The sequence below is a fragment of the Onychostoma macrolepis genome, chromosome 01 (genome assembly GCF_012432095.1).
Source record: "Onychostoma macrolepis isolate SWU-2019 chromosome 01, ASM1243209v1, whole genome shotgun sequence".
NCBI classification, from domain to species: domain Eukaryota; kingdom Metazoa; phylum Chordata; class Actinopteri; order Cypriniformes; family Cyprinidae; genus Onychostoma; species Onychostoma macrolepis.
Genome location: NC_081155.1, coordinates 20,750,608 through 20,762,945, shown reverse-complemented (window position 1 = coordinate 20,762,945; position 12,338 = coordinate 20,750,608). Strand labels below are relative to the sequence as shown.

General features: G+C 39.6%; 1 protein-coding gene across 19 annotated transcripts in view; it reads left to right on the top strand.

Annotated features, from left to right (window-relative positions):
- LOC131547855 (teneurin-3) overlaps positions 1 to 12,338 on the top strand; it is a 642,274-nt gene that overhangs the window by 613,007 nt on the left and 16,929 nt on the right. For all 19 annotated transcript variants that reach the window (XM_058788591.1, XM_058788700.1, XM_058788676.1 and 16 more), the window contains one exon: positions 10,815 to 11,064. In XM_058788591.1, the coding sequence (XP_058644574.1) occupies positions 10,815 to 11,064 (250 nt within the window). The remainder of the gene's footprint in view (positions 1 to 10,814; positions 11,065 to 12,338) is intronic.

Sequence of the window (12,338 nt, the reverse complement as noted above, 5' to 3'; positions counted from 1 at the left end):
AGCGAAACACAGAGGGCGTTGAGGAATTGTACAAGTCAGTTTAACTAAATCTGAGAGTGAGTGTAATATACGTTATAGATACAGTATGTGTTTAACATAGATACAATCGTTAATAAATCAACTTAAGGCCTTGTTTTCCTCCATTTCTTCTGTCAGGGTTATCAGAAACTAAAACAAAAATGAAAACTGGTGGTTTAAAACTGAAATAAATTAAACAAACTATAAACAAAATAAAACTAAAAACAAAGGTTGAGAAGCTAACTGAGACAAAATAATCAACGAAAATAAATAATGATTTGAGCAGTCATCAAGCGCTCATCACATGTCAGAATAATCTGACCTGTCTGTCTGTGTGGGAGAACACATCCCACAGGCAATATGGCATGATGAGATGCCAGTAATATTTTCTTACACTGACTCAAATGAATTTGCAGTGACTGGTAGGAAATGGCAGAATACTCTTTATTCTGTTAGAAACAATGAACTTTCATTTAACTTTTGTGCAATGATTTGGATAGCTTCTCCATTTTATGCTTTGCGTATTTAAAGGTTCTAAGTCTGATGCAGCTTTGTTTCCTTGTAACGTAAATGCTGCACTTTCTATTGCATTCACAGGGGGGGAAATGAGCCACTAGTTGTCCAGACTCTCTTTTTGTTGTTGTTGGCATCTTGAGTGACACTAAGCTCTCTTTTACTTAATTGGCTGAGAGCCAGCTGTCCGTACAAATTCCAACGGTCTTTCATCTCCTCTCCATGCCTGCTGCCCTTGCTTCGTCCCTGACCCCCCCTCTACCCACCGGCCCCTATACCTCCTGATCCCTAGCATATCCAACTGTCTGGTTAGTAAGGCACCTGTCCCACCTAGAGCGTCCCAGAATACACTGCTGCAGGCCATTGAAGCTCTGTTGGATGTCATTGATTCATGATTGTGGATCTTTAGTTCCACAGTTCAAGCCATCAGTGCTGGATGTGTTTGCGTGTGTGTGAGGAAGAGAGTTAGATTTCTAAGGCTTCTTAATAATAATAATAATAATAATAATAAATGTGCTGCTGTATTGTTAACAACAGCTATTAAAAATCAGTTTGTTATTTGAGATGCTGAAACAAAATACCATATATAAATATTACATAAAAAATACAATTTTGCAACTAACTGAAAATAAATTTTAATTTTTTAAAAATGCTAAATTAAAACTGAAAACAAAAGATCTAAATAAAAACATTTAAAAATGACAAAAGCATTTTATTTGAAAATAAAAGATAATTAAAAATGCATTGTAATATATAAATAGTAATTATAATATTGTAATACTAATTATAATATAAAATAATAATAATGTTGTTGTTGCCTTTATAGCATATTTAGTAGAAGGAGGCTCTGTCTCCCATCACTCTTTCAGAGCAGCACAATGTCATTTGAGAGCACTTATTACTGTCAGTAGTCTCAAAATGGCTGCAATGGCTTAATAGAAATTAATAGTAGCTATCCAGGTCCATAAATGTTGAACGTTTAGTGTGTGTGGCAAGGGAGCTACAACGTATGTAATTGTAAGTGTCCATCTGAAATGTGTGTAGCTCCAAGCTTTAGGCCTGAGAGTCTTTCAGTGTGTCTATATTCTTGTCTAGTTATAATGAAAGGAACAGAGTAATAAGACCTACAGTAATGTCCTCTGGGGTTTGGTTAAGTGTAGGAGTGTTTGTTTACATTAGCTTCCCGTCTCTGGTGACCTCACCCTGTCACCACACTTTTCATGCTGTCTCACGGGGAAAACACATGCATGCTTACATCCAGACAACGCCCAGCCACAAACTAAAACACACACTCGCACTATTTTAGTGTCCTCCATCTGCTCACATTCACAGCCTTTTCTAAAGAAACTAAGTTAATCTACAGTCAGCCAGTCATTATCGCTAAATAAACCAAGGCAGGTTGATCAGGACCTGACAGGAAGCGGACACGTGAGACTAGCACAGCTGTGGAGGAAAACTTTGCCAATTATACAGTTTATCGAACACTATAAAGTATTTGACCGCACAATTTGGTGATTGAATAATCAGAATCAAGGGCCAGTTTTACTTAGCAGGGCAAATTAGTGCGAGAGAGCAATTCCAAAACAGCACCGATGGGTGTGGAAATTTCTGCGGGTGATTTACTAACAAAATGCAAATTAAAGAACACAGACGCAACATCTCATTTACATATCGACCAACACAATATACCAAGCACAGCGCAAATTTGCGTCGTTGCAAATAAAGAATAAAGAAATCATAGTACATTGAAAAGAACCGGAGGCCAAAAAATGAAGGTTTGCTAGAAGTTTTGATAGACCTGGTATTGCGTGACTCCTAGTTGAGGGTTCAAGTTGTCTTTTATTTCCTGAAGCAAATTAAAAATAGCATATGTTCAGATAATTCTGGCATTCAAAATAAATGAATATGTGTGGAAAAAATCCTCTCCCTTCTACCACGTGCCCTCTGTTCTTTGCGGTGCCTCCTCCTAGCAACAATAATTGCAGCAATTTTAAGCGCAAAATAGTTTAAGACATGCTTTTTTGGGGGGCATTAAATAATGGCGCAAATACCAGTAATTTGACGAGCGCAAACGTTAGTAAATCTCATTGCGTGATTCATTTGAATACTCCCCTCCCATAACTTTTGCGTCTGAAAGAGAAACTCCAACAAATGCATATTCAATAAGGTCAGGCACAAAAATAACTGTGTCCATGCCTTTTCAGCGCTAATTTTTCACTGCTTGTCTTTAGTAAACCTGACAGTACTATTTTTTGGCGCAAGCTGTTAGTGAAACTGGTATTCCAAAGAGCCATGTAATAAATATTAATACTGACATCTAGACCGGGGATGATTTTATATTGCCACAATTGGCAAGTCAAAGGCCCTGTCCCAGTGCCTCACTTGATGTGAATTTGCAATGGTCGTCTCGTGTCCATGAAATCCACAAGATTTTAAGATGTCCCATTTGTTTTTTTCCACTTCAGAAAGGTGTTCATCCCATATTATATATAGGCACAAAGAGCATTCTCGTAGCTTCATAAAATTATTGTTGAACCACTGGGCCTAGGAATGTTTCAGTTGCATTGCTGTCTATTCGGGGTCTGAAAGCTCTCGGGTTTCATCAAAAATATCTTAATTTGTGTCTTGAAGATAAACAAAGGTCTTATGGGTTTTGAACGACATGAGGGCGAGTAATTAATGACTGAATTTTCATTTTTAGGTGAACTATCCCTTTAATATAAGAGATGTGTCATATATTACATTTCTGTGTGGGATTAGGCGTGAGTTGGGACAGGGCCCAAATGAATCTCTGATCTTACTGTGCATGCATCATAGTGGTTAGTTAGTCTTTAATCTATTAGTCATCATCTATGAAGATTCTCAAGCAGGCAGAGTTAAACCAACTGTAAACAGGGTGGTTAGGTGGGGCTGAGTAATTTTTTTTCTCTTACAGTAATGCCAAGTCCCCTCCTTTTCTCCCTCTCTCTGTCTTGACCTGTGGGCTCTGATAAGGCTTGGGAAGTCTGTGTTTGTGTTCAGCTTTGGATGTCCACATACCACAGCTAGCACAGGCTCCAGTCAGGCGTGCTATCTTAAAGAGTTATTCATTCATCATTCACAGAACCCCCTTGCTTATGGAGAGCCCTCCCACTTCCACTACCACCTGCTGCCTGAATGTACGTATGTATATGTATATATATATATATATATATATATATATATATATATATATATATATATATATGTGTGTGTGTGTGTGTATTTATATGTGTTCCACTCTAACCTTCTTTACCACACGCGTACACACATACACATGAAAGTGGCGTAATCGCATTTTGACTCCATCTTTCCATCCCTCTCAGTCTCTTTTTCATTTTAACCTGAAGGCCGCTGCACCCACGTTTGCCTCTCACCTCACACACACACACAAGCGCTCACACACTCCGACACAGCAAATTCAGCCATGCTAGACTTTACTGCCCTTTCTAAATCCCATTGAGTTCAGCTTTAGTCATGTGCAGGCATGTAATGCAACTTTGAATCTGGCTGCATGAGCCAAGCGCACCTCGCTCTCTGATGTGGACCACCACAGCCTGCGGGGCTTACCTGCATCCTCTCTCGCTCTCTCTCGCCATCTCAGCCTCTGATTCCTTTCATCTGCCCTTATCAGCCTCTGTCAGTGCTCAGCCACTGTACCTCCCCTCCTTCCAACTAACAGCAGGAGGTCAGAGAGAGAGATTCAGACACCTCTCTTTGGGACTGCAATTACTTCCAGTCAGGAAATCTTCAAAGACAGAGTGTGTGATTGAGGGAAAGCATGTTCGCAGATTTGCTCCTTGTTTTTTTCTGCTGTGCTGCATGTGTGGTACAGACACTCTGGACCAAAAAAATAAATAAATAAAATCAAAAGCATCACCTGCTTATTACTAGTTTTGTCCTGACTCCAAACACACTGTTTTCCCATTATTCAAATTGACTTTGGACCTGTCGGGAAGAAGTTCATGAAATATTAATGACAAAAACGGCAGAGAGATGTGAGAAATGAACACACAGGAGAGGCAAAATGATTAAATTAAATTGATTTTGGTAATACTCGATGACCACTAATCGCACTCTCTCTACACATACACACCCACACGCGCTTCATGCGGCTCCGCAAAGAATTATGGCTGGTTTTCCATACAGTTTTTATGCATTTTTCAAATTAGCTGACACAGTGGCTATGACTGCGAAGATAAACAAATCCTTTGAGAAATGATGTATTGCTTTAAAATACCAAAGGCCTGGAATCAAAAGTTTAGAAAACCAATACATAAAGTACTTTGTTTATATACAGTATATAATGCGAGACAGTTTTCAGTCTGATACAATTTTTATTTAAATATATCTCGCAAATATTTGCAGAGTTATCAAATTCTAACAAAAGAGAGGAAAAAAATAAGCATTGTCTGAAGACGGAGAGATTGAAGGAGAGTTGTTGAGACAAAAGAAGTGAAGTAGAAGACAAGACATTAAATGGTACGCTGAGAGAAAGAAAAGGAGGCAGTGACAGATGGTTTGTGAGGCGTAAATGGAAGAAAATTGAGTAGACTACAGCTTCAGCTCTATAATCTCATCCAGTTTCTGACCCAGCATAAACACAGCAGCTATAAACTCCAATTCAGCCTTTTATTGGCAAATCACTGCTTTCCACTCATAACCTGTCCCCTTTTGTCAGATTTTTACATAAACACACGTCATGCATATCAAAGTAACGAGTACACACAATCATTATGAGCTGAGGGCTGCACGTCCCACGTCAAGAGCCGTTCCCAATCTGGGGCTGGTCATAATCTGTATATGTGTAATTGAAGACATTCATTGTTGTGCGTGTGGGTGTACGTACATCCGATCTCACTATTATTTCCAAGCCCTCAGATCAAACAGGTGTGGGGTGGGTTTCATTACAGTAATGCGACCGCAAGTAATTTGCGTGAAAGAGCGACCAGTATGCATGGCTCCGATTAGCCATCGAAAATGTGTTTTGGTGTGTATGTATATCTGAAGCGACCTCCCTCGGAGAAGCTCGGTTTGAAGTCAAGGTCGTGGGTCTCTCCCAGGGCCAACGAGCCTCCCTTGTCCAATTTGTCTTTGTTAGTGGAGCATCGCTACAGAGTAGCCTAAAAGTACTTCAGAAAGCAGCCCTCCGTCTACATACCTCCATCCCTCTCACTCTTCCGGCCAATCCCTCGCTCAATGGCTTAATCGATGGTGGGTGGTTGATCAGAGGAGGAGGTATATTGAGATTTATGGGGACGTTTAGACCGCGATGCGGCTGCTGTGTGGACCGGTGCCCAAGCACACCCGAGAGGGGGCTTAAGATGGCGTCATTGATCTCACTCATAATTAGCGCACAGAGGAGCTAGATGCAGAATTCCAGCACGTTGCCCGATGTGAATAATTTAGCGAGCACAGCATGAAGTCATCCTTTGAAGTGCAGCTTTGAAGACCCCCCCCACCCCAGTCTCGAACACCCCGCCGTTTTCAAAGCAACTCCCAAAAAGCAGCTAACTGTGTTCGCAAGGACGCTTTCAGAAAACATTCTATTGACTTGGACACTTTGAGTTCACCTGCACACTTTGACTTGATGTGTGTAAGAACACTTCCTCTCACTCTCTTAAATGTCTTTGGTTCTGTCCAGTCTTATCTTTAACGCACACGCATGTGCACAAAGCAAACAGTCTTCCTCTCCAAAAATCGCACACAGACGCTCACATTCTCTGTTTTGGGGACACACTCTTGCACTGTTCCAAAATGGTGAGCTGACTACACAGAAGGCGGCAATTTAATTATTAATTAGAAATAAACTTATTTCATTCACATTGATAAAAATTGCTCAGTGTAATTAAAATGAAGAGTTCATAAGCAAAAACGATAAACGCCATCTTTAAAAAATGAACTGACTACCGTGCATTATTCTGCACATATAGCGCGATCTGAACCCTAAACGCGTTTTATCAAAAAAGTCGGTATTGTCCACTTTCAAGGCATCCCGAGTTCACGTTTTACAGCAGATGCCAACTAGCGTATTCCGGTCAGGTGACAAGGCTGCAAGTCAATTCTAAAAGACTCGCTGAGAGGAGTTTTGTCATAGCTAACGAAAAGTGATCGAGGATGGATAATTTCGACAAACTTGATGAGCCCGTGATTTCTTCTTCAGGGCGTAAAAGGAAAATAAAAACTGAAACTTTTTCATGGAACCTTGCAAAAGCAGTATGTTACAATGGTGAGGAAAAAGCTCCCTGTATTGCGTCTACATTGTCAGCTGAGGAAATTACAAAGATTAAACAAGTGTTTTTTGTTAAACTCTGAAACATGGAGTTGTCTGCTTTTGCCAAAACACTGTTGGAGTTATTGGCTTTTGCTAACGAACTTTTAATATATAAAAACATACTTTCAGTGAACTTTAATTTTGTAAGTTACCTGTATTTGAGTTATTATTACTTAATCAAAACAACCCAACTGCAGTTTGATTTTACTTGGAATTCACAATAAAATAAAGCATGATTTGTGAAAATAAATAAAAATGCAGTTATCTGTTTTTGCAAATGAACTTTTCAAATGAGCTGTGTATTTTTATGCTACAGACCATGCTAAAACCAGTTGAGTCAAGTCTCTCCAGTACGTAGTGCTTTTTGTTTGTCACACAAGTTTCTGCTGATGTCCATGAATAATCCAGCACATCCCACATCGTGAGCCGTTCTCAATTTGGGGCCCGACATGATCTGTATATGTCTAATTGAAGACATTCATTGTTGTGCATGTGGGTGTACATATATCCGCTCTCATTTCCAAGCCCTCATACGGCAGATCAAACAGGTGCAGTGTGGGTTTCATTACTGTAATGCGACAATCTTTGTGCGAGTTGTGTATTTTCATGCTTCGCACTGTATTGGAACCAGTCGAGTCTCTTCAGTGTGACATGCTATTTGTGTGGCATACAAGTTGCTGCCGATGTAGAGCATTCCGAATCGGACACTTCTGAGGTTCTGTGACGGTTCTGAAGTAAGCAGTGTAGCTGCTAGTTTTTGCAACACAACTTCTCTCTCTCTCTCCTTCTGGGTGGAGGGCTTGTGCTGAGAAGGCAGTAGGAAGTTAGTGGAGTTCACAGTTGACAGGAGACTGGTGGTGGACTCTAATTTGAGCACTCACAGTGGATGACAGCGGTTTGTGGTGGCACATGTTATTTCTGCTCCGTCTACGAACCGCTTGTCTCTCCCTGATGCCCTCTGTCTCCATTTTCTCTCTTTGTCTTGTTTGCTTTCTCTATGGGAGCCGAGAACCAGCAACACCATTAAATTCAGCAGGCTGTATGAAATTCTGAGGCCTAGCTTAGCAGGTGTCATGTATCCGCAGCTCTCTGTGCTGGTTCTTGCCATTTAATCTGATTTGTGTGCTTCTGCTAAGAATAAGAATGTGAATGTAAACTCTGCCTGACAATGGGAGTATAGAATATTTCATCTTTTTAATTTTAACATTTTCAATTCTCATTTTCCTTATTTCTGACCTTTCATAAGTGTCAGGCCAGATATTTTGAGTTTCTTGTGGGGTAGTTCATCTTGTATTTAAGGATTCCCTGCTTTCTGTTTGCTAAATGAACAGTTTTACTGTAGTGCTGTGTTACATTTATGTAGTATTGACCTGCTCAAATGAATGGAGAAAACATGCTGAAGCAACATGCTCTTTCAGCACACTTTACATTTCAAAACTGGTTGTTAAAATTTAATGTTTCTTCCATCGTGAAAGCAGGTAGCTTTTCAATAGCTTGTAAATTCCTTATTGACCATAGCTGCACATTTATTACAATTTCAAAGGCTTGCTGACTCGTATTTTTAAAATATGGTAATGTTACATAGACTTAACTATTTGGAAGGTATTTTTATCAGAACCTATTAGCGGAGAGTTAGATGTCAACAAACAGACATGCTCATTAACTAAATGTGAATGTGCTAGTGAGCACATCGGCGTTTATGCTTGTCTTCCCTCCTCCAACATTTAGCAATCCCCTTTCATAAATCATGAAGATATTGCTGTCTATAAATGCACGCTTTAGTGATGGTTCCTGCTGACCCTCCTCTCCTGGCGCCCCCTTGATCCTAACCAGCATTAAAAAAAGATCAAAAAACTCTTCATATCTTTTTTTTTTTTCACTCTAGGGCCTGATAAAAGACCCCCTGTGTTCTACTTATTGCTAACCTGAGGCTTGATCTCTCCTGCCCGTTACAGGCTTCAGTCACCGTGTTGACAACAACTTTTATAAGCTTTTTCTGGAAGTAATTTTCAGATTTCCCAGAGCGTGTAACAGTTGTCGAAATGTTTGAGGGCATGTTTTCTCCTCTTTAAACTTCATAATTTATTGTTACTGTCATTGCTTATTGTCATTTACCAATTTACATAATTTTATCTGGTATATGTATATGATTCCAGCCTCTCATAAAACAAAAGAAAAATCTGTGAACAGTACTAGTAATGCTGCTGTCGGAGGAACAAGGTAAGGGCATAACGCAAATGATGGGGCAGCAGTGGAGTCTGGTAGGGTTTAGTCAATCTGGTGTTGCTATTAGTGCACCATTAAAATATGTCCTGAGGGAGAATATTAAAGCACAACATCGATGATAAAAACCAAACCTGGGGCCAAGCGAGCTCATCACACAGCCCAAACCCACACCCTGTGGCATTTCCACAGCGTTTAACGTGTGCACACACAAATATACAGCGAAACTATCAGATACATGCTTTTCCCCACATGTACTCGACCTTACAGGCATGCAAATTCACAATTGCTGTGGTTATAGGATTAACCGGGGTGTATTACCTGGATTCAGAATTGAAGAGGTGCAGTCACAGATAGAAAAACAGGAAATAACTTTAGTCACAACGGGTAGTGACTTGTTCACGCACAGTTTGGTGACACAGTTAGTCTTAACTGGCTTTTATTGACCTGTTTTCACAGGCAAATGTTCTCAGAATAAAAGCTTAAAACAAGTTTACAAAAGTCTGGAAAGAGTCCACAGCAGTTTGTGAAATCATTTTAACAGTGTGTGAGGGGATGAGTATTAGTTTTTCATTTGGAACTAATAAGAGGGAACAAAAACAAAAATCTATATTGATGTAGTTTTTATTTTTTAAAACTTACTGTGATGCACCCAACAGTCATTTCATCATGTGATTCGATTAATCGATTTGCTTAAGTTGCCAGTGCCATATAATCATTCTGGCAGCATGTGTTTGGGCTGTTTATTGATTCTGAACTTCTGCCAGATTGCCCCCTTTTCTCACTGCTGAATATATTAGCACTTGAATTATCAGAATGCTACATTACTTTATGCCAGACGGTTCTGTGAACCAGTTTGAAAAATGGCAACACCCTTTGATAGCATTACATTAAGGTGAAAAACATCTGAGAATAAAATATTCAAAAGAAAAAATTAATTACTGTTTAAGAAATGCTAATACGTAAGATATGAAGCAGTTCTTTTTTCCTAATTATTCGTAATATCAATTTGATATTTCCTTATTTATTTCTGCCTAACTTATTTAATTAAAAAGATAAAAATAGTCATTTAATATCCTATTTAGCCAAAGGTATAGATAAAGAGGTGGAATACTAAATGAACTAAACAGATCTCTTGTTGTGCATGGGATTTATAGGTTATTATAGCAGTAATAAGATGCTGCATAGATAAACTGCCCTCTCATTCACTAAACGGGTATCGCTGATTACATTTTTATGGCTCATTCTTTTTCTTTGATTATTGTTTGATTGGTTTGGTGTGGTCTAATGGTTCGAGATTCAGGCTGATAACTGAAAGGTTGTAGGTTCAATCCCTGAACTATTGCATTTCTGGCCTTGAGCACAGCCTATCCTCAGGTTGCTGAAGGGGGGATTGTCAGGTGTACACACACAAACCATCAAGTCTGTTTGTAGCTTTCCAGACAGGCTGTCAGTGAATGTTTTGTCTGTGCTGGTCTGTATACATAATAATGTGCATACACCGAGCAACACAGACTGACAGCCTGTCCGGAATGTTCCAAACACAGACTGTGAACTTACTTATCCAATCATATTAGAGTACTGGATCTAACTGTTGACTATTGTATATCAAACACATAAAGGGACCTTACTTCAGAATCACTGTTATGGATATTCATTAGATCATGCTATTCATTTTTAATTTGCCTCTTCATCTTTCCAAATTCAGCTCCGTGATGATATACTATACAGTTGCTCACCCACACAACCCTCTCTTCCTGTCCCGCAGGCATCCTGTACAAAGGCAACGGTGAGAACGTCTTCATCTCCCAGCAGCCTCCAGTGATCAGCACCATTATGGGTAATGGGCGCAGGCGCAGTATCTCCTGCCCCAGCTGTAATGGCCAAGCTGATGGCAACAAACTGCTGGCTCCAGTGGCCCTCGCTTGTGGATCTGATGGCAGCCTGTTCGTCGGTGACTTCAACTACATCAGACGCATCTTTCCCTCTGGAAACGTTACCAGTGTTATGGAGCTGAGGTAAGAAACGCAAGCTAGTACATTAAAAAACAATATAATGTAGCCTTTGTGCTAATGATATGAACACTGCGTGTTGTTAGACTGTAATACGGGGCACTCAGCCCAGTGTAAGGCTCGTGTGGTCTGAGAAGAACGTGCTGACAGTGACAGAGTTCTCGTCTGTAGAGGGTGACTCATTACTGGTGCTCTCGCCCCCTTAAGTCAAGAAGAAATGCATATTCCCATACCTCGCTTTTTTATGATCCACCACAAGCCTTCTATTGAGCTCATCCAGCCCACATCAAAGGCTGTGTGTGTGTGTGTGTGTGTGTGTGCGTCTGCGTGTGTGTGTGTTTATTTACTGAGCTCAGAGAAATAACAGTGTTTATCTCTCAGAGTTTTTCTGCCAACTAAACAAAGTTGTTTTTGTTTCTTCAAAGAGATTAATCAGAGATTTTTAATATAGCCGTAAAGCTTATAATTTAAAGAAGCTGTTGATTCTAAGTGTGTTTGTTCTTTCATTGAAATGTAATTGTATTTTGTTGGTTGCAGGGCATTTTATATGCCACCAAATCTATTGTGGTTTAGTTTAGTTTCATTTCAATTTCAATTGACATTCAAAAACTCAAATCTTTATTTTGAATGTCCTAGTTGTTCTTTTTGGTCAAATTATACTCAGAAGCCCCAGTCTCCACTCACTTTCAATGTATGGAAAATAGAAGTCTGCACATAATATAAAATTAACTCCTTTTACGTTCCACAGAGGATACAAACACATTCAGATTTGGAGTGACATGAGGGTTAGTAAATGATGACACTTTGTCTTTAACAGGAAAATATCTCCAAAAAGCTGTAAAATGTTCCATCTCTATAATAGAAAATAAATAGTTTTGATTCTTCAGTATGTATTTAAAAAAAATAAACAGTGGTGATAGTGATTTAATAATCTAAACTATCTGAAATATTCCAAGTATATTCCCTCCTGACTGTGATCACAGTGTGTCTATAATCTAAACACCATGAAGTGCAGAGCTGATACATTACAAGCATGAGGTGAACACATGTGCCCTTTTCTTTCAAACCTCAAGACCTGTCATTTCCTTTCCTTAGATCTAGAGTGGGCTCACACATCCACAGAGAAAGAGACACGTAGATATTCTTTCAAAGTGCTCTCAGGGTTCCTCTATGTGAAATCAGACCCGGGTCTCGGGTCTTTTATAGACTCTTGCTGAAATGATCATAAATTCTTCCTTCACACTCCGCGGGGCCTAGAGGGCCCTCCATGTCACTCTCCA